A 27,980-nucleotide genomic window follows, 5' to 3' on the forward strand; every position below is an offset into this window, starting at 1 on the left:
ACCAATTCAATTCTATCTCCGGTCATCTCCTCAGCTAACTCTTCTGATATCTGCCTCACACTAAATAACTGCCTTGGGCCCTTTCGACTCAATGGGTTGGCCACCATATTGGCCTTCCCTGGATGGTATAAAATGTTGTCGTCGTAGTCCTTTACCAATTCTAGCCAACGCCTTTGGCGCATATTCAGATCCTTCTCAGTTAAAAAACACTTTAGACTTTTTTATGGTTGGTGTACATTTTGCACTTCTCATAATGCCTCCAAACCTTCAGTGCAAATACCACTGCCGCCAATTCCAGATCGTGAGTGGGATACCTCAGCTCATACTTCTTCAGTTGTCTCGACGTGTAGGCTATCACTTTTCCAGCTTACATCAATACACACCCAAACCCTCCCTCGAAGCATTGCAGTAGACCACAAACTTCTCATTGTTTGATGGAAGACTCAATATCGGAACAGTGATCAGTCGCCGCTTCAACTTCTTGAAACTGTTCTCGCATTTATCTATACAGACATACTTGGTCTTCTTACGTGTCAGCTCAGTCAATGGTGTAGCTATTATGGAGAATCCCTCAATGAACTGCCGATAGCACCCTGCCAATATCAAGAAACTCCTAAGCTCTGGTACACTGCTCAGCCTGGGCCAATCTCTCACTGCCTCAATCTTGCTTGGGTCCACCAAAATCCCCTCCTTACTCACAATGTGGCCCAGAAATGTTACTTGGGGTAACCAAAACTCACATTTGCTGAACTTAGCATATAGCCTATGCTCTCTCAACTGTTGTAGTGCAAAACGAAGATGCTACTTGTGCTCTGTCTCTGACTGGAAGTACACCAGTATATCTTCGATGAATACGATCACAAACTTATCCAAATAATTCCGAAAAACCCTATTCATCAAGTCCATAGAGGTTGTTGGGACGTTGGTAAATCCAAAGGACATGATTAGAAATTTATAATGCATATAACACGTACGGAATGCGTTATTTGGTATGTCCTCTTCTTTAATCCTTAACTGGTGGTAGCAGAACTGAAGCTCAATCTTAGAGAACATCGTCTTCCCCTTGTAGCTGGCCAAACAAGTCATCGATCCTGGGCAGTGGATACTGTTATATTATTTCATATAATATAATGTTAGATTAAATCATGTGACAAATTGTGATTTTTCACACAAATTTGATTGGTCACACCTTGTAACATATTATTGAGAGTCACAAAATTAGACACATGTGTGTGCCCAAATGTGACATATTTTGGAGTTACAAAATCAGTTACAAATTTGTAACTCCCAAATATTACCCAATAACGTGTATATTATATGTTACACATTTGAGATTGGATTTCACAAAGCCATGATGAAATATGTCTATTGGAGACATGTTTTTAACTCCCAATAGATATTTGGAGGTTACAAAATCATGTGGGAAAGGATTTGGAACATTTTGGAACGTTTTGAAAAAATGACTTTTTTGTGCTGAAAATGGCCTGTGGCCGCAGCCTGGGGGACAGAAGCCAGTGGCCGCAGCCACTGAAAAGTCCTGGCCGCGGCCAATGAGGCTGACAGCCAACTTGGTTTTTCAGTTTTTTCCAAATTGAACGGTTCTAACATCCCGAATAACTCCCAAATCTCCATTTTAATTCCATAAACATCAAATTAAACATTGGTAACAGTCATGGGGTTGGTGGAATTTGAAATTCAAAGGGGTATCTCAAACTCCGTAAATAGGAGCCTAATGCTCACTTGTAAGATACACCATTTTCCATCCACAAAGTACTTGGCTGGAAAATACACCATAGAAGCTTGATAATTCCAGAGAACTATTTCCAAGAGAGATCCCTTAGTGCTTAGAGAATAAGGAGAAATAAGGTTTTGGACAAAGGTTTTGAACCTTGTTCAAGTTGGTGATCCCCACTACTCTACACTTTGGTTGTGTGAGAGTTTGTTTTTTCATTGATCTTTTCATTTTGTTGGTCTTCTTGTATTATTATTGTATTGAGTTTGTAACACTTCCTCTATTTCTATTTACATATTCATATGTATCTTTTGTTTTAGGGTTTTAGTTCTTATAATTCTCTTCCTTCTCTTATTTCTATTTACTTATATTTTGAGCAATTGAGTTGTAATATTTATTTAATCAATTACCTTGTCTATTGTATTTTGGTTTTTCCATATTTCCATTGAGTATACAAATATATTCTCTAACAATCAAAACCTTATGTTTCTTTTTCAATGGAAGGAGAAACCATGGAAATCATACGAGGATCCAACTTTGAAAATATGGTAAGATAAGGTAATGTTATTTTTTAGTTTTCTTAGAAGATCTAATGGTTTTCATAGAAATGAGAAGAAGAAAATTTTATAAATGAGGTTCATTGTTTTCTAATCTCCTTTGTTTTTTTGTGGTTAGATTAGAAGATAATATAATATTTTGAGTTTTTGTTATATGTGATTAATATATAAATAATCTAGTAGATTATTAAGTAATATGCTAGCATGTCATAGAATTGTCTTATTTTGTGTTAATAGAAAATTATTAGAATGACAACTATATGAGTTTTATATGACATGTATAAATATATTGATTTTGTGAATCAATAGAAATGTGAAATCATATGTGTATGATATTTGTAATTCATATTTTCATATTAATAAAGAGTCATATTAGTATGATATTAGTTATGTATGTTGACAACTATGTGAAATTATATTAAATTATAATCATGCAAACATTTGTGAGATGTTAATAAGTTTTATCTTATATTATTGTTAGTATGTGATTTGTGAATAAATAAAATATATTTGAGAATTGAAAATTTTCTCATTTAAAAGATGAGCATCTCGTTTTATGAGATAAGAAAAGATGAACCTAGGGGGGTTACATCTTTTAATGATTGTGTCTTGCCATTGCAAGAAAAATGGATCAAGGTGGATTCAAAAATTGTAGGATGACATATTGACTCAATAGACTTATAGTCTAGAGTGTGGTCAAATGAAATGTATTTGAGAATTATTTAGTAAAAATAATTCTTAAATATTCAACGAGGAGACATTTCAAAATTGGAGAAGCAATTTTGAATCTTTACACCAATGGTGATAAAAGAGAACTTTATTCATTTTGGTTAAAGATGGTTATATGTTTAAATTGATCTCAATGAGGAGATAATCTTAAACAAAAACATAAGAAATCAAAGTGTTTAAGTAAATCAATGAGGGTTTATTTTCTTTGATTTAAAGTTTTTAAAAAATTGACATTTTCATTTTGATTTTTATGAGAAAATCAATATATGTCAAATTGATGTTTGCAAAAGAATCTCAAAGAGACTCTTAAAAATGCACAAAAGTTGTTTAAGTGATTTTGAGATTATTTAGACAACTAAAAGTAAAAGTTGCTTTTAAAGAAGTGTGTCTTGCTTTAGCAAGTAAATAAATCAAGATAAACATTGAGGTTTTTATCTTGATATATTGAGAGTTTATCATGTGGCTTAGATGACTCATGATAAACTTTGAGAATTATAAGTCTAGATTTATTTTGGAGGATAAAAGACTTAATAGAAAGGAAGAGAATTCTATTTTAAAGTGATTATCACTATGTGAGAAATGTGGGGGTGATTCTCCAAAAGTTAATCAATTGATTAATTTGATCATCCTATCAAATAGATGATTTGGAATTCCACATTCTAAATCACATTGGCTATATGTGTATAGAATGAACAAATCTAAACATGCTTGGTGTCTAAAGTTGTTCTTTTGTAATATTTTGATTCAGGAAGGAATAAATTTAAAACATAAATGAGAATTCTAGAAACAAAATAAGTTTCTAGAATTAACATTCAAATGTTTATCTTGGATATTAAACTATGGGGGTGTTGACTATGGTCAAAATCACTATTTTAAAGAGGCAACTATTTTAATCAAATTATGGCTAGCAACAAAGTTTGAATAAAATAATGAGAGTGTCTAAGTATGAATACATGAGAAAAGAAATGATTCAAATGAAATCATTTCTACATCTTAAGGGGTGGGACTTAGACTCCCTAAAGAGATTCACGGTTGATGGTAACCTATCTTAATACTAGTAACCAAACTAGTATTAGATTCAATATGTAATAACAAGTCAATCAAGTGAATAGTAGTAGTACTCAAATTTTGTCCCATCTGAGATATGAGTACTAGTGTGTTACCAAAATAAGGGTTAAAACTGAAAGATTTTTTTAAATAGAACTCAGTCTTGAAAAGACAAGTATTTTAGAATAACAAAATACTATAAGAGTTCTACCTATATAGACCCTCATGAGAATTGAGAGTCACTCTCAAGAAAAGTCTATGAATAGAATGTGCACATGGCCATTAACGGTGCCAAAGCGAGACATCGAGGTCTCAAGTGAACACAGCAAAGGTGTGTGTGTGTTCACTGGTTTGTTATCAAGGGATAGTGATTCAATGCTTCGGCAACCAAAATTTCAACAAATTTTGTGATAATTACACTAAGGTAATATTCAAGTCGAAAGACATTTTACTTTATGCACCAATGCAAAGGTTTCTATAGAAAGTGATTATTTAATCAAGTGGGGGAATATTATATTTTAATATAATGTTTGATTGATTAAATAAGTGTTACAAAAAGGGATTATTTAATCTAGTGGGGGAATATTATATTATTTCATATAATATAATGTTAGATTAAATAATGTTACAAAATGTGATTTGTCACGCAAATATGATTTGTCACACCTTGTAACATATTATTAAGAGTTACAAAATTAGACACATGTGTGTGCCCAAATGTAACATATATTTTAGAGTTACAAAATCAATTACAAATTTGTAACTCCCAAATATTACCCAATAATGTGTATATTATATGTTACACATTTGAGATTGGATTTCACAAAGCCATGATGAAATATGGCTGTTGGAGACATGTTTTTAACTCTCAATAGGTGTTTGGAGGTTACAAAATCATGTGAGAAAGGATTTGGGACGTTTTGGAATGTTTTGAAAAAATGACTTTTTTGTGCTGAAAATGGTTTGTGGTCACGACCTGGGGGACAGATGTCAGTGGTCGTGGCCACTGAAAAGTCCTAGACGCAGCCAGTGAGGCTGACATCCAACTTGGTTTTTCAGTTTTTTCCAAATTGATCGGTTCTAACATCCCAAATAACTCTCAAATCTTCATTTTAATTCCATAAACATCTAATTAAACATTGGTAATAGCCATGGGGTTGGTGGAATTTGAAATTCAAAAGGGTATCTCAAACTCTATAAATAGGAGTGTAATGCTCACTTGTAAAAACAGAAGACAAGGCATCATCAAGAGAGGACCAAGCAATAAAGTTTAAACAGCATGCTACAAGAAAAAATGCTTTTAATAACACCAATACGCTTGTGGTACACAAATTTCAAATCATGGTAATGACATGTATAGTAGCCAGAACCTGCATATGTATGGATTCAGTAGCTTTTAACAGATAGAAAATCTACAATTATATCCAAATATATATGTATGAATGCAGTAACTTATAACATAAGGTCTAAAATTATGTATATATATTATCCAACATAAGGTCTAAAATTGACTGCAGAACTTGAAACTCTGTTAATATGTACCAACAAGATAAGAGAATTATCTACACTTGCTTATTATCCAACATAATCATATAAAAAAACAATAATAAAAAAAATGCACCTGAAAATTTTTTTTAGCATTTTAATCAGTTAAAGGTTTTAGCCCAGTTTCTTCAATATTGCTTACTATTAGCCAAAATACCCATACAAGTGAATCCATAACAAGTTTTAGTTGATGAAAAGTGCACCAAAAGCACCCTAATAAGGGATCAAAATCGTTGGGTCAGATCAAATCATTAGTTCCATGTGGTTGTTATTTCAATATTGCTGCAAGCCCAAATATGAATGAAAGCTAAATGGTAATTAACACCAATCCTTCCATAACTTCTACAATTTATTTTAAAATCACAATAAAGAAAATGGAAATGGGATATTTTTAATATAGAATAATGTACACTAAACAAATAGAAGAAAAAACATATTTAAAATGTCATAAAAAGAGAAAATAAAATATGATCACCATTAGATAACATTATAAAAGATTCACAAAATTATTTAAAACAAGTTTTTCTATTAAAAATTAATATTTTTAATGAAAAATATGTTAACCCAAGATATGTTTCCAAGAGGGGGGGTGAATTGGAAATTTAAACTAATTTCGGAAATTTAAAACTTAATATGCCAAATTATGCAATAAATCAAATTTATCAAGCAAAAGCAAATAATATGGCAATCAAATAGATATAGCAAATAATTAAACTTGTAATGTAAAGAGTTGAAGGTTAAGAAATCGCAAACTCTCGAATTTTACAAGGTTCGGTAGAACTAAGCCACCTACGTCCTTGGTCTTCAAAGCTAAGGACCTAGCTTTGAGTTCAACTATCGAGCCAAGTTAGCGGGCTTGACTAACCCTTACAACCGGGAATTTTTCACCAAGGTATTTCCAAACCTCTTACAATAGTTTTCCACCACCAAGGACTATCAACCTCTTTTTCGGATTGTTGAAGTGCCAATCTCACTCTAACCGGGTTGTTTACAAAACCGGTGCCAACCTCACCTCAATCTCAATATGGGAATGTGTTTGATATTACAAGCAAAAATCACTCTAGAAGTATGATAATACAATGAGAAACCTAGAGTGATTAGCAAGCACACTTAGAAGAAATAAATACAAATTTTGGCTCAAGTGTGTGAATATGTGTTTGGATGAGTTAAACTTTGAAAGCTCTTTGAAATCAATGGATTTGGTTTGGTATATGTAATAAATGCTCAGCCAACTACCAATTTGAAGAAAAAAACGAGTTTATATAGAGTTTGGGAAAAAACTAGCCGTTTATAGCCGTTAGGAGTTAATTTTCGAAGCTGTCTGCCGCGAACCGGAAGTCCGGATGAGGGAACCGGAATTCCGGTTGGAAGCAACCGGAATTCCGGTTGCCCATCCGGAATTCCGGATGGCAAACAGAGAGCAAAACTCAGATTATGCCGATTTTCCCGTTTTTCAATTCTTTATAACTTTTAGCTCGTTTATCCGATTTCAAAAATTCCAATTGCGTTACGACCGTATCGGGATGTATTTTCTTAAAAATTAATTTAGGATATTTATTTCTCATTTTAAAAAATCACCATTTTTTAGTGCGTGAGTGAGCCAAATTCTATACTTATGACTTAAAGTATACTTGCAATCACTTTACAAGACTAAGAAATTAAGTTAAACCTTTATCTTGAGTTTCTTGAGTCTTGAAGTCCATTTTGGGTCATTTCTGGAAAACTTGGTAAAATGACCATTTTGCCCTTGGTCATAATTTTGACTTTGAAGTGCTAATTCACTTTAGTTTTTGCTACAAAATCAACAGATCATTAGTAACAAATAATAATCAAATATTTGTTAATCATCAAAACAAGGAGACTTAAGAGTTTGGGTCAACAATCTCCCCCTTTTTGATGATATCAAATATTTGATTATTTTACAAGGGAAAGAAGATATTTTTAAATATGAATATTAGATTAGCTCCCCCTTAATGTGTGCAAGGATAAAAGAAATTTACCTTTTAGTTTTACCTTGCATGATTTTGTAAACTCCCCCTCAATATATCACTTAAGTTCAAATAACATTGTTAGTCTTAGATATTGAGGTTTTGCCAAAACAGTTAAAAATAATCCTATCACTTCTCCCTCTTTTGATTCATCAAAAAGGATGGCAAAAGAATTCACAAAATAAATCATAAACAAACATGGATTAAATAGTTTAAACATTCATACATAAGGCATAAAGCCATGCAAATACACAAGTACACAAGAAAAAGTAAAAATGCATTTTAAAAGGCCAAAAAAAACTGAAGTAGCTGCTGTCAGGCGCCAACCGGAATTCCGGTTGGTCTGTGCACAGCCAACCGGAATTCCGGTTGGTGCACCAGCCCAGCCCTCTTTTCAAAAACGTGCCTAAAAACTTCGTTTTTAACCCAATTGACCCCAAACTTTTTCTAACACCTAAAATATGAGAAAATGAATATGCTCAAACAAGAAAATCTGAAAAATGTTGAAAAATGACGATTTACGGTAAGTTTTAAAAAGAAATTCAAGAAAGCCAAGAACTTACCAAAAACGAAATCTGTTCAACCAAATTGAAAAATTCTTTTTCCAGCAGTTCAATAATATTAAATATGAGGTGTGTGAAGTGACGGAATCGAAAAATATGGAAAATTGAGAATTTTGGGTAGATTTTTCGAAAAATGCCTTAAAAGGCCTTGAAAAGTAGAAATCTACCAAAAATGAGTTTTATGCATCTAAATCAAAAAATTCTTTTTGCAACACCTCAAGAATGTTAAATGTGAGGTGTGGGAAGTTACGGTTTCGAAAAATGATGAAAATTGAGCATTTTGGGTAGATTTTTCGAAAAATGCATTAAAAAGGCCTTGAAGAGTAGAAATCTACCAAAAATGAGTTTTATGCAACCAAATCGAAAAATTCTTTTTGCAATAGTTCAAATGTGTTAAATTTGAGGTGCTCAAACTGACGGATTTGAAAAATGTTGAAAATTGAGTAAGTTTGGCGAAAAACACTCATTTAGGCAAAAACTAACAAATTTTCAATACTTAGCATACCTAAAAATTGTTCAAAGAGTAATTCAAGCATAGAAACCCTATAGGCATACTAGATAGACTTATTTAGACAAGTTTAAACACATAAACACATATACTAGGCACATATGCAAAAATTCACATATTTACTCAATCAAAAATGAGTTCAAAGTTCACCAAAGATTCATATCATGACCTATAATTTGTTATCCTCAAAGACATATATCTAATAGGTCAAGTGTTATAAGATTTTGCTTATTTATGCATAGAATCATATTATAGTGAGAGTATACATGCATAAGTAAGTAAGGAGAGATATGATATTCAAGTAGCTAGTAAACCTTAAATTTCATTTATGTTGGTCATTCCTAGCTCTCTTCTAATAAAACTAAATCTCTCATCACTAAGAGGCTTGGTGAAAATATCCGCTAGTTGGAAATTGGTGCTCACAAAATCTAGCATAATGTCTCCTCTTTGGATATGGTCTCTAAGGAAGTGGTGCCTTATATCAATATGCTTGGCTCTAGAATGCAAGATTGGATTCTTAGAGAGGTTAATGGCACTAGTATTGTCACACTTTATGGGTGTACATTCAAAATCAACATCAAAATCCTTAAGAGTTTGTTTCATCCAAAGTATTTGAGCACAACAACTACCGGCGGCTATGTATTCGGTTTCGGTTGTGGATAGGGCTACCGAGTTTTGTTTCTTGCTAAACCATGACACTAAAGAGTTTCCTAGAAAGTGACATGTTCCACTAGTACTTTTCCTATCCGACTTACAACCGGCAAAGTCCGCATCCGAGTAACTAATGATTTCAAAGTTTGAGTTCTTGGGATACCAAAGTCCTAGATTCATTGTGCCTATCAAGTATCTAAAGATTCTCTTAACGGCACTTAAGTGGGATTCCTTGGGACATGATTGGTACCTAGCACATAGACCAACACTAAACAAAATATCGGGTCTACTAGCAGTTAAATATAATAATGAGCCAATCATACCTCGATACTTGGTGATGTCAACATCCTTACCACTTTCATCCTTGTCCATCTTTATGGAGGTGCTCATAGGGGTTTTCATGGACTTTGCATTGGCCAAGTCAAACTTTTGAAGTAGATCCTTGATATACTTGGATTGACTTATGAAGATTCCATTCTTTTGTTGCTTTATTTTAAGTCCAAGGAAAAAGTTGAGCTCTCCCGTCATGCTCATCTCAAATTCACTATGCATACACTTTGAAAATTCTTCACAAAGAACATCATTAGTAGCACCAAAAATAATATCATCAACATAGATTTGTACTATAATAATGTCTTTTGATTTTCTTTTAATAAAAAGTGTATTATCCGCTTTTCCCATTGAAAAACCATTTGAGATAAGAAAAGTGCTTAAACGATCATACCAAGCTCTAGGAGCTTGCTTTAAACCATATAATGCTTTCTTTAATTTGTAAACATGGTTAGGGTGTTTGTGATCTTGAAAACCGGGGGGTTGAGAGCATAAACCTCTTCCATAATGTATCCATTTAAGAAAGCGCTTTTAACATCCAATTGATACAAGACAAAATTCTTGTGGCATGCAAAAGCTAATAACATTCTTATGGACTCAAGTCTTGCTACCGGGGCAAAGGTCTCCTCATAATCAATTCCTTCTTCTTGATTGTAACCTTGGGCCACTAATCTAGCCTTGTTACGCACAATGACCCCATGCTCATCTACCTTATTTCTATAGACCCATTTTGTTCCAATCACCGATTGGTGTGACGGTCTTGGAACTAACTCCCAAACATCATTTCTAATAAATTGATTTATTTCTTCTTGCATAGCTAGAAGCCAAGATTCATCGAACTCGGCCTCTTTAAAATTCTTTGGTTCAATTTGAGAAATAAAAGCAATGAAATTACATAAGTTTCTAAGGGAGCTTCTAGTTGTGACTCCTTGTGAAGGATCACCTAGAATTTGGTCTATGGGATGAGCACTTTTGAACTTCCACTCATGAGGGAGGTTAGAATCCATACCTTTGCTTTCATTTACCTTTTCCTCGGGTAGTTCCTCTTTGGGAGTTTGTGATGGAGCGTTAGATGATTCTCCAATGTCAAGCTTTTGAACCTCTTCTCCCAAACCTACAACATCATCATCTACACTTCTGCTTGTAGGAGGGTTAGACTCATCAAATGCAACATGAATAGATTCTTCAACAACATTAGTTCTTTTGTTATAAATTCTATAAGCTTTACTATGTGTTGAATAACCTATAAAAATTCCAACATCGGATTTTGCATCAAATTTTCCAAGGTTGTCCTTGGTGTTCAAAATATAGCATTTACATCCAAAAACTCTAAAATATCCAATGTTGGGTTTTCTCCCTTTCCAAAGCTCATAAGGGGTTTTATTCATGTTAGGCCTAATGAAAACACGGTTCAAAATATAACAAGAAGTATTAACGGCCTCGGCCCAAAAATATTTAGGTAATGAGATTTCATTGAGCATTGACCTAGCCATTTCTTGAATTGTTCTATTCTTCCTTTCGACAACTCCATTTTGTTGTGGAGTTCTTGGAGCCGAAAAGTTATGGTTAAAACCATGTTCATCACAAAACAATTCTAAAGCATCATTGTCAAACTCTCCACCATGATCACTCCTAATGGAGGTGATTGAATACCCTTTTTCATTTTGCACACTCTTACAAAATTTAACTAGATTTTCCAAAACATCATTTTTGAGTTTCAAAAATATAACCCATGTAAATCTAGAAAAATCATCAACAATCACAAATGCATAGTATTTACCACCTAGACTAGCAATTCTTGAAGGACCAAATAAATCAATATGAAGCAATTGCAAAGGTCTAGAGGTTGAAATCTCTTTCTTGGAATGAAAAGATGTTTTAATTTGTTTTCCAAATTGGCATGCATCACAAAGTTTATCTTTAACAAAAGGAATAGATGGCAAACCAACAACAAGATCTTTTCTAACCAACTTTGAAATAGAATCCATACTAGCATGTCCTAATCTTCTATGCCACAACCAAGAATTATCATTCATAACGGTTAAACATTTATTTTTGCTATCAAATGAATCAACATCAATAACATAAACATTATCCTTCCTTTCTCCAACAAAAATAACTTCATTGGTTGAAGCATTTTCAATGGAGCATTTTGAGGATTCAAAAACAACACGAAAATCTTTATCACATAGTTGACTAATACTAAGTAAATTATGTTTAAGGTTATCAACAAGAAGCACATTTTTAATACATGGAGAGTATATGTTACCGATATCACCAATGCCCAAGATTTTTCCTTTTGAATTGTCTCCAAAAGTGACAAAGCCACTTTCCTTGCTCTTAAAACTCGAAAATCTTGATGGGTCACCGGTCATATGCTTGGAACAACCACTATCCAAGAACCACAAGCTTTTGCTCTTCCTTGTTGATTCCTACAAAAATAAAATCATTTGTTGGCCTTTGGTACCCAAACAACTTTGGGTCCTTTCTTGTTAGTTTTGGAACCCTTTGGTACCCATTTGGTCTTGCCTAGATATGCATATCTCTTTACATGACAATATGAAATAGTATGACCATCTTGGTTACAATATGTGCATGTAAAGTGTGGTAGGCTAGTTGGTTTTACAAAGAAGTTTCTCAAAAATTTTTGTTTCCTACTAGGATCATATCCAATACCACTTTTTTCAAAACCACAAGATTGACTCCCTAGCATAAGTTCATAGCCTTCTTTACCTTTTGTAAAAGTATATATGTCATTCTTAAGGCTTTTTATGTTATCATGCAATTTTCCAATTTCTTTCTTATAAGAGGAGCAAGTAGTACATTGAGATTTAGTTAAGAGTTCTTTTTCATTTAATTTCAAAATCTCAATTTCTTTTAATAGCATGTTGGTCTTTTCTCTAAGAGTTTGGTTTTTAGCAAGCAATTTTCCAAAATCATTAAATAGATCCTTAAATGAACTAGACAACTCATCATATGGTATTTCTAAGTTATCATCATCATTTTCACTATCATAATCACTTTGGCTAGAAATGCTTACCCCATCATCAAGAGCCATCATGCACATGTTAGCTACTTCATTCTTCTCCTCATTGTCGGAGTCCTCCTCATCACTATTGAGCCAATCCGCCAACATTGCCCTTCCTTTGTATTTATTTTTCTTTCTCATTGGGCAATCCATCTTCATGTGACCGGGCTTCTTGCATTCGAAGCAAATTGGTGGATCATCTTTGCTCCTTCTTTCTTTTTCTTTTGAATCACTTCCTCTTTGTGGCTTCTTCCCAAAGTTCTTCTTGAATTTCATGAACTTTTTGTACTTCTTTGTGAAGAGTGCCAAATCCTCCATGTCACTACACATGCTATCCTCATCATCCTCACTAATGGCACGGGAGGAGGAAGACTTGAATGCAATAGTCTTCTTTTTCTTCTCAACTTCCTCTTCATCTTGTGCACTCATGAAAATTTCATGGTTCATGAGTGAGCCAATTAGTTCTTCCAAGGGAAGTGTTGAGAGATCCTTGGCTTCTTGAATGGCAATCACTTTGCCTTGATAGGCTTTGGTGAGACTTCTCAAAATCTTGGTCACCATCTCCTTTTGTGAAAGTACCTTGCCAAGAGAATTCAAACCATTAGTGATAGTAGTGAAACGAGTATACATGTTAGCAATAGTTTCATCCGCTTTCATCTTAAAGTTCTCATATTGAGTAGAATAAATTTGAATTTTAGTTTCCTTCATAGCATTTGTTCCTTGATGAGTGACTTCAAGCATTTTCCACATATCATGAGCGGTAGAGGCTTGTTCAATATTTTTGAACACATCTCTATCCAATCCACATATAAGTGCATATTTAGCTTTAGCATTCTTAGAAAGCATTTTCTTATCTTCTTCGTCATATGCCTCATATGTCTTAATAACTTCTTTATCATTAATGACATGTTTAGGAATGTAAGGACCATTAGACATTATATGCCACAAATCATAATCAATAGATTGAAGATATGTTTCCATCCTAATTTTCCAATAGGGAAAGTCTACTCCATTAAAGAATGGTGCTCTAGTTGTGCTTAGACCTTCTAACATGTTATTTTGTGAATTACTTGGAAACGCCATGCTCTAGATTGTAAAATCTAATCAAATAAATGAGCCCTAGCTCTGATACCAATTGTTAACCCAAGATATGTTTCCAAGAGGGGGGGTGAATTGGAAATTTAAACTAATTTCGGAAATTTAAAACTTAATATGCCAAATTATGCAATAAATCAAATTTATCAAGCAAAAGCAAATAATATGGCAATCAAATAGATATAGCAAATAATTAAACTTGTAATGTAAAGAGTTGAAGGTTAAGAAATCGCAAACTCTCGAATTTTACAAGGTTCGGTAGAACTAAGCCACCTACGTCCTTGGTCTTCAAAGCTAAGGACCTAGCTTTGAGTTCAACTATCGAGCCAAGTTAGCGGGCTTGACTAACCCTTACAACCGGGAATTTTTCACCAAGGTATTTCCAAACCTCTTACAATAGTTTTCCACCACCAAGGACTATCAACCTCTTTTTCGGATTGTTGAAGTGCCAATCTCACTCTAACCGGGTTGTTTACAAAACCGGTGCCAACCTCACCTCAATCTCAATATGGGAATGTGTTTGATATTACAAGCAAAAATCACTCTAGAAGTATGATAATACAATGAGAAACCTAGAGTGATTAGCAAGCACACTTAGAAGAAATAAATACAAATTTTGGCTCAAGTGTGTGAATATGTGTTTGGATGAGTTAAATTTTGAAAGCTCTTTGAAATCAATGGATTTGGTTTGGTATATGTAATAAATGCTCAGCCAACTACCAATTTGAAGAAAAAAACGAGTTTATATAGAGTTTGGGAAAAAACTAGCCGTTTATAGCCGTTAGGAGTTAATTTTCGAAGCTGTCTGCCGCGAACCGGAAGTCCGGATGAGGGAACCGGAATTCCGGTTGGAAGCAACCGGAATTCCGGTTGCCCATCCGGAATTCCGGATGGCAAACAGAGAGCAAAACTCAGATTATGCCGATTTTCCCGTTTTTCAATTCTTTATAACTTTTAGCTCGTTTATCCGATTTCAAAAATTCCAATTGCGTTACGACCGTATCGGGATGTATTTTCTTAAAAATTAATTTAGGATATTTATTTCTCATTTTAAAAAATCACCATTTTTTAGTGCGTGAGTGAGCCAAATTCTATACTTATGACTTAAAGTATACTTGCAATCACTTTACAAGACTAAGAAATTAAGTTAAACCTTTATCTTGAGTTTCTTGAGTCTTGAAGTCCATTTTGGGTCATTTCTGGAAAACTTGGTAAAATGACCATTTTGCCCTTGGTCATAATTTTGACTTTGAAGTGCTAATTCACTTTAGTTTTTGCTACAAAATCAACAGATCATTAGTAACAAATAATAATCAAATATTTGTTAATCATCAAAACAAGGAGACTTAAGAGTTTGGGTCAACAAAATAAACTTAATCTAACTAGCTAATGCTAAATGTCCAAAACAAGAGAGAAATACACAAACAAAAACATAAATCAATATTTAAAACAATGAGAAACTATATATACCATGGACATGAGTGCAAGGAGTGTTCTCAGAACAATATATATAAATATATATATATATATATATATTCAATTAGCACTGTATTATATATGTTCCAATAAATTAACAGGAATAGAAATAAACATTAAATATGCATGCACAAAAATAAGGCAGAAGCAAATGAGGGAACACTTGAGAATAGGCATTTCAACACAATCCATGAAATCATAAACTTAATTTAGGATCAATAGTAATAGAATTGAAATTTAAACCAGATGCATGAAAAATAAATCACATGAAAACAGAGGAATGTATCCACAATATGGCACTAAAACTTCAATCCAAAGTCAAAAAACACACAGCAATTCATATCACTGGAAAATTCTAGCCATCAAAATCTATGGCTGACCAACTTTGAGGATATGCAAGAGAGTACTATAGTACTCAACTTTGACCATCCATGCTGACAACAGAGCCAATGTCCCTGACAGAAGCACTCAATGCCTTAGGTGACATAGATTTTACCTGGAAACCAGAGATTATTATAAATCATTAACCGACAAAAAATGAGGATCCACCAAAAATGAATACATTATCAAGTGAAAGGAAAAAGCAATGACTAACTGCTTTCATTAAACCATCGAGTAAGCTGGCAAAAGAAAAAACAGACTCAAGTAAGCTTACAGTATAAGAAAAGGTTCACTTAAGCTAAAAAGTTTCAATTTCTTTCCCTTTTCTACTTTTATACTATGGGTTTTCATTAATATGTTTATTTTAATTAAATTTCATATATTTTTGAACAGATCCTTGTAAGTAAAAATGAGAACGTACCTGCTGTAATTTGCCAGCAATTTTCTGATACAATTCATGAAGTTCAGGTAAGTACAATTCCTTCATTGTTTTGATCTGCCGACAAATGGAAAAAAAACAGTTAACTTTAACTTTTTCAGGTGCCAATAACTTAAATTAACATGCATCAGTCAGCTACATAGTACATGCTTTTATGAAATATAATAACAACCATAATTTCTGTCATTCACACAATGTCTTCATCATTTTTTTATCCTCCCAATCAGATATTTATAGTTTATTACTGCATGTATGTTTCACATTCTTGGTCATCCACAATTATCTTAATTACTTCCATAACAGCTACAGAATCCTAGCTTGATAGGTGGAATTAGTTTGATGAACAAGTCATATTACCTTCTGGTAAACCTCTTCTTGCCAATCTACTCCACTCGCATGTCCGGTTGCAGCTGAATCGACAGATGCTACAAAAGGATGTTCACATAATATCATATGAGAAATGCAAAATTGCTAATTATAGAAACCTTTAAAACAATGCAAAACTATACAAGGCAACAACATACTTGATGATGTCTCTAGAAGAGGTCTCTGTGGTTGATATACTAATGATAAAGAACCCACAATCTCTTTCTATTGAACCCATTTACTTTCAAAGTGGAATAACTAAACAAGACATCTAAAGCTGATATGGAGTTAAAAATAAAGAAGTGCATTTAATTTATTTTATATAAATTACTTGTAAAATAATGTAAAAGCTTGTCAATTTATTATATAATAAGTATGAACTATGGTCAGAAATTTTATCAGAACATCATAAATTAATTATATAAAGTGATACTATGATGCTTCCTTGAAATCATTTAACTCACTGGTCCAATTTGACTCTGTAACTATTTCTTCAGAAATATTTGAAAAATTATGGAACAGAGCACATCCCACTATATATAACTAAAACCTACCTCATTCACACTCATAAAGCCATTTATATATATTTATAGCTAAAGAGCATAAATACATGGGTCTTACACTAACACTTACAATTATGGACTCTTAAATAATCAACATTAAGAAAAAATTCAGGGCCAAAAATCCAATTTCCTCACTGATAAGAAATTATTCACATATATCTTAGTGAATCATTCATTCAAACACCTCTAAGGCATTATTTAAAAGCTTACTAATATACTTTAAAAAAGCAATACAGACCATCATAAGCAGTCAAACTAAAAATTTTACAGACAAATCGTTACAACAGATCAGAAGTCATGAAATTACCACAAATGACCTTTAGTGGAACCAGTAAAATGCATGAAATTATATAACAGATCAGAAGTCAAAACCATTAGAAGCTCTTGGTTAATTTGTTGTTTTCAAAGCTTATTATCATAAATTGGTCTTATAATTTTTTTATAGAAAATAAATAATAACATATATATACATTGAACTGCAAGAAAGTGCATACTGATCTTGAAACAACAATTGGAGGTGCCCCATTAGGCCAGAAAATATATGCCCCTGAAACCTGCAAGACAGATCATTTTAAGTACTGAAGGCATCGCTTGGACAAATTTGGGACTTGAATAACTCGACAACCATAGCACATGAAGTGCTTACCTGAGAATCAGAATCACCAGTGCTTGAACCATACCAGAGATAGCTCTGTTGTATTAGTACATCAACCTTGTAATATATGACAATCAAATGAGCATTATTTTAGCATGCAAATTTTTTTGTCAAGTCAGAGAAAAGACATAAAAAAGTTCCTTACAGATGTAAAATTGACATATAAACTTAAGTTAGCATTCAATTTTTAGTGCCCATTTGTGGTTGGCTTGCCTGATTTTATAATATGTAACTACTGGGTTAAGAAATATTTCCATGGTTACTTTTTGAAATTAAACAACTTACCTCAGTTTTAGAATTTTACATCTGTTTTAGTTGTCCTGAGGTAGACGAAAAGGTCAGCTTATAATCTCTAGGCCCAACTTCAATGGTATCATTTTGTGGATTCTTTATCTTGGAGAGTAAATTCCTGTTTACTGCAATAGTTTGGAAAAGAAACCAGAGCAATTAAACAATTAATGCCTCTTTATGCATACTGTATGATATTGTATCTTAATGGTGAGCTTCATAAGAATCAACTATATATTCAATATAATTTGACTAGCAAGTTTGAAATATGACGAATAGAGAAATTTAAAAGATTGAAGCAATTTCAATAGAAATACTAGGTTATAAGAGGCCACAAATACATATACATGAAGAGAAATACTACTCTCTCATGAAATAAATTAAAAATCATAAATGAGTTCATTTACCATTGAAAATAAACTCTAAAATATTAATACAAAACTAATAACCTGAAACAAAAAAGAGGGTTTGAGAAATATATGGAAGGAGAGATTGTTAGTCATTGCTGGGTTTTCAGAGAAATAGAGGACGAGACTGAGAGAGGGGTGGTGTTGGAGAAATGGACGGCCAATGAGCGGATCATTCAAGAGATGGACAATAAAAGTGTAGAGGGAGGGATTGATGGGTGGCTGTTGTTGGGTTCTTAGTGCCTGGACAAACCAAATAAAATAATCCCCTGTCAAATTCCTAAACTTGGTAGAGAAATAATCTTATAATTATCATATTGGAACCAAATAATCTCATTACTGAGTAAATCAACAATCAATGTCAAACACAAAATATGAACCAATCAAACAAAGTTATCCCATCATCACAGTCAAATTACCAAACTTGGTAGAGAAATAGTCTTGAAATCATTAGAAAAGAAAGCAATAGTATATATGTGTGTGTGTGTGTGTGAATAATGAATATACCTGAAGACTCAAATGGATTCGAGGTTGGTCGATTTGCAAGCCTTACTCTTACAGTCAGGAGCATTTTCAAATTTTGAGGCAGGAAGATCCTCAGACAAAGATCCAACATAGAATCTGATGCTATCTGAGCCCTTATCGCTATGAATCTTAGTCATAGAGACCCACAAAAGGAGCATCTTGGCTTCAATTCCAATCACATCAGAAACCGACCCATAGCTCAATTTCCCTATAATCTTCTTATCGTAGTACACAAAGCAAGGGCTTCTGAGCTCGACCTCGAAACTATCGTCGCCTGAGAGAGAGTAAGATTGGAAATTGGGGAGGAGACCCTTTGGGAGACCGAATTTGGGGAGGAGGTCGTGGACGTCTGAGATTGATGATAGGGCGGGAGTGAATGGACGGTCGGAGTTCAATCTGAGGACCCTGACGGATGAAGAGAAATGGGTTTGTGAGAAAAGGGTCAAAAGTACCAGGAAGAGAGAGATTGGAGAAATGGTTGACGTAATGAGAAGATTTGCTTTGGCTTGGTCCCTTTGTAGCCTTCTCATATTTCTTTGAATCGTTGTTTACAAGTACTCTAAATGGGATTTATCTTTCCTGGAGGGGAGTGAGAGACCGAGAGAGATGGGTCTTAGAGGAAGATGAAGTATGTAGAGAAAATTAAATAAAATGATAAATAAATCTTTTAAACTTGGCAGAAAAAGAAATGAAAAAGGAAACATATGGCTCCAAAAATTTGAGTGAACCCGCTTATAATTTTAACACATTTAGCATAACACTTTTTCATTACTGTTAGAATTTAATGTTGAGGTAGTCCTATTTTGGTGTAGTGAAGATACACCATTTTTTATCCACAAAGCATTTGGTTAGAAAATACACCATAAAAGCTTGATAATTCTAGAGAGCTATTTCCTAGAGAGATCCCTTGGTGCTTAGAGAATAGGGGAAACAAGCTTTTGCACAAAGGTTTTGAACCTTGTTCAAGTTGGTGATCTCCACTACTCTACACTTTGGTTGTGTGAGAGTTTGTTTTTTCATTGATCTTTTCATTCTGTTGGTCTTCTTGTATTATTATTGTATTGAGTTTGTAACCATCTTCCTCTATTTCTATTTACATATTCATTGGTATCTTTTGTTTTAGGGTTTTAGTTCTTATAATTCTCTTCCTTCTCTTATTTCTATTTACTTGTATTTTGAGCAATTGAGTTGTAATATTTATTTAATCAATTACCTTGTCTATTGTATTTTTTGCATAAAATTGTATTTTGGTTTTTCCATATTTCCATTGAGTATAAAAATATATTCTCTAACAGATACTTATTGTTAATGGTTAACTTATTCAACTCTCTGTAGTCGATGCACATCCTTAAGGATCCATCTTTCTTCCTGATGAACAACACTGGAGCACCCCATGGCAAAAACTTGGGTCTAATGAATCCTAGATCCAGTACCTCTTGCAACTGAATCTTTAGTTCCTTCAACTTCCCTAGAGCCATTCTACAAGGTGTCATGGATACTAACTCCGCCCCTGGCGCCAACTCTATGACGAACTCGATCTCTAGTTGTGGTGACAACCCTAGCAGGTCTGCTAGGAATATATCAAGAAACTCACACACTAGTCTGGTCTCATCCGGTCCAACTGAAATAGTCCTAGTGGAATCCACTATGTTTTCTAGGAATCCTATGCAACCCTCTTGCATTAGGTCGCTAGCCTTCAGTGTAGAGATCATAGGTACTCATGGCCCACTCACTGTCCCCACAAATACAAAGGGTACCTCCCCTTCCGGTTCAAAGGTCACCATTCTTCGCTTGCAGTCTATCATCGCCCCGTACTTTGATAACCAATCCACCCCCAAAATCATATCAAAGTCATCCATCGCTAACTCAATCAGATCCACAGGCAACTCTCTACTGTCTTTCTCTACTAGTAATGCTCTAACCCATCTCCTAGAGACTAGAAATACAAATGAATGAGTAGCTCCTGAATCAATTAATGTAGTATATGAAGAATCGGCACTAGAAATCTGACCTGTCATGACCGAGGGACAAGCCTAAGCCTCAGCCTCGGCCTAGGTCAATGTAAACACTCTGGCTGGAGTGAGGCTGTCGCTCTTCTTCGGTTCTTCCTTCCTAGCTTGTGGACGGTCCTTCCTCAGGTGACTGACACTCCCACAAGTGAAGCATGCCCTGACTCTGCACTCCCCCTGATGTCGTCGTCTGCACCGAGGACACTTTGGGAAGCCTCTCTAGTTCTCTCCCCCGCCCTGACGGCCATTGAAAGCACCCCGTGCCCTCCTATCTAGACCCGGAGGAACAAAGGAATCTGGGGCCTTTCTCTTCTACTCGCTAGGGCCACTACCCCGACAAAAACCAGTGAAAGGAGGCAGCATCCTCTGAGTATTGTACCTTGCAGTGCCCTCTCTCCATATCTGATATTTAGCCCCCTCAGCTGTAAGGGCCTTCTCCATTACCTGAGTGTAAGTGGTAGTCCTCGGATCTAATGTTATCTTAACATCACAGGCTATCATATGTTCAATCCCCTTACAAATCGATCCCTTCATGCCATATCAGTAGGCACCAAATTCAGTGTGAAATTCGCTAACCGGTCAAACTTCAGTGCATATTCTGTAACAGTCACTCGATTCTGAGTCAGGTTAATAAACGCATCCACCTTTGCAGCTCGAACTGGGACACTGTAGTATTTCTCATTGAATACATCTTTAAATTCTTCCCAGGTTATAACACTCGCATCCCTCCTCTAGGACGCAAATTCCCACCAGATGCGGGAGTCTTTTCTCAACATATAACTGCCACAGGCCACCCTCTCGTTCCCTACCACACTCATAAAATCCTTGATGGAAGAATTCATATTCATCCAATGCTCTGCCCACAGTGGGTCTAGACCGCCATCAAAGGTGCGAGGGTGTTGCTTACTGAATCTCTCATACAAGGGCTCCCACCTATTCTCCATCACAGGCTAGGGTGACATTGGTGCCACAGCCTGTGGAATCTATAACCCAACACCCCGAGGAGTGGCCTGCTGCCTTAATTCTCGAAGTTCGTCTTCAGTTTACTAAAGTGTAGCTTGCATTTCTACAAACATTTTTTGCTAGTTCGGTGGGGCTGGTGGCGGGTCCTGACCCTGGTTGTCATCTTTGGCCATATTGTTGTGGAGTCTAATCGATCTTCAAAGGCGTAACTTCAATATGCCTACAATCAATGACGCGCACATCAAGCATGATAAAAATTTCCAAAAGCCACTTCCCAATCCCATCAGTCAAACACAGGCAACACATCAACACAATATACAACAACGTAAACACATAGCAATCGAAGGGGGTGTCCCATGGCATCATATATATATAGATGTGGATGCTCAATATTCTGCGCCCACAATAGATCCAAGACGCGCCTAGGCGCGAGGCCCCGCCTCGCTCGACCACGCCCAGGCACAAGGCCCCGCCTCGCTCTCAGCACGCCCACGTGAGGCCATGTCTGCATAGTCACCAACTCGGCGTCGCGCCTCGGCAATGCGAGGCCATCCGAAGCCCTCGCCTATGCCCAGGTGCAAGGCCCGTCTCGCGCACAGCCTCGGCCACGTGAGGCCCAATGTACCAGCGCTTCGCAAGTGCGGTCCGTGCCCAGGCGCAAGGCCGTCGTCGCCCAGCCTCGGCCATGCGAGGCCCCGCGTCCTAGCGCCTCGCAAGTGCGGCCCGTGCCCAGGCGCATGCCCGTCGTCGCCCAGCCTCAGCCACGCGAGGCCCCGTGTCCCTACGTCTCGCGAGTGCAGCCCGTGACCAGGCGCGAGACCCGCCTCGCGCACAGCCTCGGCCACGCGAGGCCCAATGTACCAGTGCCTTGCAAGTGCGGCCCGTGCCCAGGCGCAAGCCCGTCGTCGCCCAGCCTCGGCCACGCGAGGCCCGGTGTCCCAGCGCCTTGCAAGTGCGACCCGTGCCCAAGCGCAAGCACGTCGTCGCACCAGCCTCAGCCACGCGAGGCCCCGTGTCCCAGTGCCTCGCAAGTGCAGCCTGTGCCCAGGCGCAAGCCCGTCGTCGCTCAGCCTCAGCCACGCGAGCCGCCGTGTCCCAGCGCCTCACAAGTGCGGCTCGTGCCCAGGTGCAAGCCCGTCGTCCCCCAGTCTCGGCCACGCGAGGCCCCGTGTCCCTGCGTCTCGCGAGTGCGGCCCGTTCCCAGGCGCGAGACCTGTCATCGCCCAGCCTTGGCCACACGAGGCCCAACAACCTTTAGGTGTAAGGCTACGCGCGCATGATGCCACGGTTTAAGGTGGCCCACAATAGACAAAAAGAATACGAACAAGGTACATCTAAAGGGGTACGTACGTGCCTACAAAGATCATGGGACAGGCCTGACACCTGTACCCGACAAGTAGTGGCGGTTGGGAATAGTTCAAGGAGTGGCTACACCACCACCATGTCTCTGACACCCATACAAGACAAGTAGTGGAGTCATGACTGGGTATAAAAGCTGAGGTGCTCCCACGAACTCTGACCATGTCCCAGAGCCGACACCACTACCCCTGGAGCCACTCTCTTGTTTGTGTACTCGTGTACCTTCTGGACCACCATGTACCCAGGGCCATTAGAGCCCCCTATAAAATGAACTCTAACCCCACCTAATGGGGGGTTGGAAAATTTACTGTAGCAAGTGTATCCCAGTGAATGAAAATTGATTTCACCATTGTTCTGTTGCAATTGTTCTTAGAGTTCATACTTCAATTTCCAAGGCTTTTCTATTGATAATCTTTACTTTGTAATTTTTTCCAACTTAACTTAGTTGACGAGTTCTCACCGTCAACAATAGACATATTCATCATGCTCTATCTATAATATTCAAGAAAATAGGGCAACTCAAACAAGCAATTAAACATATAATTCACTTATTACCGACAACCCTGAGTCGAGCTTGTCTCTGGCAGCGAGCGTACATGTTCGATCGATCTCCAGGAACCATAAACTTTGGCATGCTCTGATACCAAGTTGTAACACCCTACTACCTTAAATTCGTTACCATGTGATTTATAAATGTGTCATTAACTCGCTAATCAAGGTTTTAGATTAAAAAGTGTGATTAAATTAAAATAAAGACTCATTTGACGAACGTTAATTATAAAAGATTTGGACATTCATTAAAGTCATAAAAGTTATACATTGGGATCTCAAAATATTGTTTCAAAAATGTATTATAATTCAAAAGTTTCAATACAGTTGACCTAAGCGAAAAAATCAACCATTTACAGTAAATTCCTCAAACAAACCCGGTCGTGGCAACCAGGTATGCCGAACATGTACACGTCGCTCCACGCTCTCTAACTCATGGTTGGTCAACCTTTCCTTTGCACTAATATGCACCATAGAGTACCCGTGAGCTGAGGCCCAGTAAGAAAACTCAACATAAATCACATCACAATTCAATCCAGTAATAAATAGCTTACACAGATAATTGATTAAACATATGGAGGACTATGCCGACCCAAGTGCTTTACCAGGCACTGAGTTCATGGTCTTCACTGAGTGGGTAAGTATAGCACCCTTAGAGGGTTTCACCCTAGCGACCTGCATTCAGGATACTTAATGTCAATTCTGGCCATTGTCGTCCCTGGCCTTTGTCGTTTCTGGCCTTTTCCGTTTACGGTCTTCGCCGTCCCCGCCCTTCACCGATTATTCACAAACATACAAACATGGCATAACAAGTAATAAACATCTACATACCAAAAAAAAAACACAGATATTCGGGCCATGTCCTGCTCTACAAGCACAAACAACTTTCTTACCTGTGTCCCGAGATGATTGATTAATGCGATCCCGAGCACGATCCGCTAAACCCGAGCCTTGATGTAAAACCTAGTCACAACGCATCAATAAATGGACATCCATCAAGCCCTAACCAATTAAGAACTTCCAATTAAAATAATAGCCTTCGGGGCCTCGAATTCTACAAAACCGAGTAGTAAAATCCTTTTCGAGCCCTAAGATTTGGGTTCCTGAGCTTAAAACCCTATTTTGGACATTTTAAAAAATTTGAGCCGCGTCCCGCCCCCTAGGGCTGCGGCCTGCTGCAAGTTAGAGAGCTTTGGCTCTATCATCTAGGGAACATAGGCTGCGACGCGCCGCAGCGCCTGAAGAATAGGGCTGCGGCTCGGGCCCAAAACCCATAAATCCTCATGCATTCTTATGAGCTAAACTTTTTAGAATCCACCCAAATCAAAGCTTTAACATAGAATTCAATTTTCAACTCATATCAAAGCAACATAACTAACATAGATACCCCAAAAGTTACCCCACAAACTCATGAAAATCCAAAAATCATATCCTAAAGTTCAACCCCATAAAACCTCTAAATTGTTGTGACCCAACTAATTTTAAGATCTTGGACCATTAAAACTACTAGACATAACTACTATTTTGGGAAACATACAACATAAATAACATAACTTTATTTAAAACCCAAAATATTGTACCAATACAAAATAAGGTAAAAATGTGATATGGTATGGGATCCCATTGTTTATAAAACATAAAGCGTAAACTTTAATTGTTTAAATACTAAATGCGGAAATACATAAAGACATATATAAAAAATACTTAAAAAAAACATCATCCTCGATTTTGATCGTCACGCAGTCCATTCAATCCATTAATCCTCAACACACAAGCCAAGCTGCCATGAATCTTTCCGCCTTCCATAATCATTTCCCTGCATCAAGCTAAAAATAAAGGAATGAGCCTAATGCCCAGCAAGGAAAATCTATTAACAACATAAATCATAAACATAAGACTATAACATATACATATACTATAAAACATATGACTATAAAAACGTACATCATATAGGACTACAATATTAATGGCCATTAACTCATTAACATGTCATGTGATAAACCATCTGTAGCGTCCCAAATTTGCTAATAAGGCTTGGGGCCTTGATTAGCATGCCTGGAGGGCAATAAGTGATTTATTATTACAATATGTGAACTTTTATGAGTATGTGAATAGAGATGCATGTTTAGGTGAATTAAATATGCATGTGAGCCCTGTTTGGTTATTAGGGGCATGTTTGTAATTTTAGCCCATTGAGGGCACAAATGTAATAATCATGAATATTGCGATATATTTGTGATATATCTGTGCTGCACGATCCGAGACAGTCCTAAGGAGCGGTTAAGCTTGAAAGTCACAACGGGGTCGCATACCTGACTCGGGGCGAGTCGATGGGTATTTCGGGTATTAGATATTTTATTGGGTTATCGAGTTATGAAAATAAATATTTGAAGATATATTTGAGGTTAGAATGTTTAGGAGGGAATATTGGGGAAATTTACTATTTTGCCCTCGGGGACTTAACGAGATTTGGAAAATGGCTAAATTACCCTTGGGATTACTTAAGGGTTAAGGATAGGTTTAAGGGGCAAAATGGTAATTTGGCTTCAAGGGTGGATAGACTTGAGGCTGAAAGGAAGTTCTTCACGTTATTTACTAAGGGGCATATACTTGATCTTTCTGTTTTTGAAAACTCTAGAGGAAAGCAGAAGCTAAGAGAGGAAGGAAGAAGGAAGCTGATTTTCTTTAGGATCAAGGGAGGAATTCAAAGCTGACTTTGGGGGCTAGAAGCTGGAAATTAGAGGAGTAATTTAGGGATTTAATCAAGCTCAAAGGTAAGCTTTTAACTTGATGAACAAGCTGAAATTCTGCTGGTTTGATTGCTATAACTTAGGCATGCATGGATTGGTGCTCAAGATTGGTTTTGTATGTTTATGGGTGTAAGAATTAGTTTATGGGCTTGTTGGGATGTTTAGGCCATATGGATATGAATTCTAGACTTAATTCTAGGGTTGGCTGAAGTTTGGGTTATGAGAAATGGGATTAAGCTCGGGGAAGAACTTGAAAGAAAGGCTGGTTTTCTGGGTTTGCAGGTCAAACCACGGCCCTAGGAGGGGCATGCCGCAGCCCGTGTACACACGAGGCCTGGGGAGGCCTTTGATCTTGAGGTGCGCCACAGCGCTTGGCTAAGCATGTTGCGGCCTATGTCTCCTTCTAGGGATGTGATTTGCCTCTGTTTTGTTGCGACCCTTAAGGGGTTGGGCAGCGACCCTAGTTCAAAATGTTGGGTGTTTTGTGGGTTTTTGGCTTGGGAACCCAATTGTTAAGGCTCGAGATGGATTTTATCACCGAGATTGATAGAATTCAAGGTTCCGAGGATTATAATGGTAACCCAAAGTTATTTAATGGATTATACCTTGATGGATGGATTTTGTTGATGCGTTGTAACTAGAGTTTCAGTGAGGCTCAGACTACAGGACTGTGCTCGGGGCATCGGTGCTTGGAAAGCTCGGGACACAGGTAAGAAAACTGTTGTACCCGTAGAGCAGGGCAAGGCCCTATAGCTTGTGTTGTAGGGCACGACCCTGTATGATTGTGTTGCAGGGCGTATCCCCATTGAATATGTTTATACATGTTTAAGAATTTGTTTAATTATGTTATGTGTGCATATATGTGATTGAACGGCGAGGGCCAGGAACGGTGAGGGCTGGGAACGGCAAAGGCCGAGAACGACAAGGCCGAGTACGGCAAGGGGCCGGAAGCATCATTTAGCACACGGAGTGCGAGTTGTCAGGGCGAGACCCTAAAGGATACCTGGGATATCCTCACGGTGTAGACCGCGAAACCAGGGCCTGGTAAAGTGCCTGGGGCGGCATGGCCGTATGTGTTTAGCCCATTGGCAGTTTAATTGTAAGTTAAATGATAGGTATGCTTATGTTATCTATTTGTGTGAGTTTTCTTACTGGGCTTCGGCTCACGGGTGCTCTATGGTGCAAGTAAGGGCAAGGGGAAAGTCGACCAACCATTAGTACAGAGAGCGTGAAGCAACGCGTACATGTTTGGCCTGCCTGCCTGCCACGGCCATGGGTATTTTCGGAAGACGCTTGTATTAAACCTAGTTTTGTCATATAGTCAACTTTAATCATATTTTTTTGGAATTGTAAATATTTCTAAACAGTGTTTTGGGATCCCAAACGTTAAACATTTTATAATTTCCAATGAATGAATATATTTTTTAAATTATGAGTCTTTGTTTATGGTTTACCTACACTTTTGTCTTAAAACCTT

The 27,980-nt window shown here is 36.8% G+C and overlaps 1 protein-coding gene across 11 annotated transcripts; it reads right to left on the reverse strand.

Annotated features, from left to right (window-relative positions):
- Positions 1–12,069: 12,069 nt before the first annotated feature.
- Positions 12,070–18,874, reverse strand: LOC133834764 (mediator of RNA polymerase II transcription subunit 15a-like). Of its 11 annotated transcripts, none has more exons than XM_062264495.1 (8): positions 18,856–18,874; positions 17,939–18,069; positions 17,645–17,710; positions 17,493–17,552; positions 16,594–16,712; positions 16,427–16,494; positions 16,052–16,126; positions 12,070–15,745 (listed from the first exon to the last, which is right to left on the reverse strand). In XM_062264495.1, the coding sequence occupies exon 8, from the start codon at positions 13,759–13,761 to the stop codon at positions 12,097–12,099; it is 1,665 nt and encodes a 554-aa protein (XP_062120479.1). In that variant the 5' UTR covers positions 13,762–15,745; positions 16,052–16,126; positions 16,427–16,494; positions 16,594–16,712; positions 17,493–17,552; positions 17,645–17,710; positions 17,939–18,069; positions 18,856–18,874; the 3' UTR covers positions 12,070–12,096. The 11 variants fall into 11 exon arrangements, with proteins under 11 accessions (XP_062120479.1, XP_062120477.1, XP_062120472.1 ...); XM_062264493.1 differs by adding an exon at positions 15,845–15,869 and having other exon boundaries at positions 12,070–15,050; positions 15,670–15,745; positions 16,427–17,552; XM_062264496.1 differs by lacking the exon at positions 16,594–16,712 and having other exon boundaries at positions 14,638–15,050; positions 15,670–15,745; positions 17,469–17,552.
- Positions 18,875–27,980: the final 9,106 nt, after the last annotated feature.

Source organism: Humulus lupulus, chromosome 5 (genome assembly GCF_963169125.1).
Source record: "Humulus lupulus chromosome 5, drHumLupu1.1, whole genome shotgun sequence".
Classification (NCBI taxonomy): Eukaryota; Viridiplantae; Streptophyta; class Magnoliopsida; order Rosales; family Cannabaceae; genus Humulus; species Humulus lupulus.

Coding starts and splice junctions, on each gene's coding strand:
- LOC133834764 (XM_062264488.1), bottom strand. CDS start 13,761: ATGGCGTTTCCAAGTAATTCACAAAATAACATGTTAGAAGGTCTAAGC.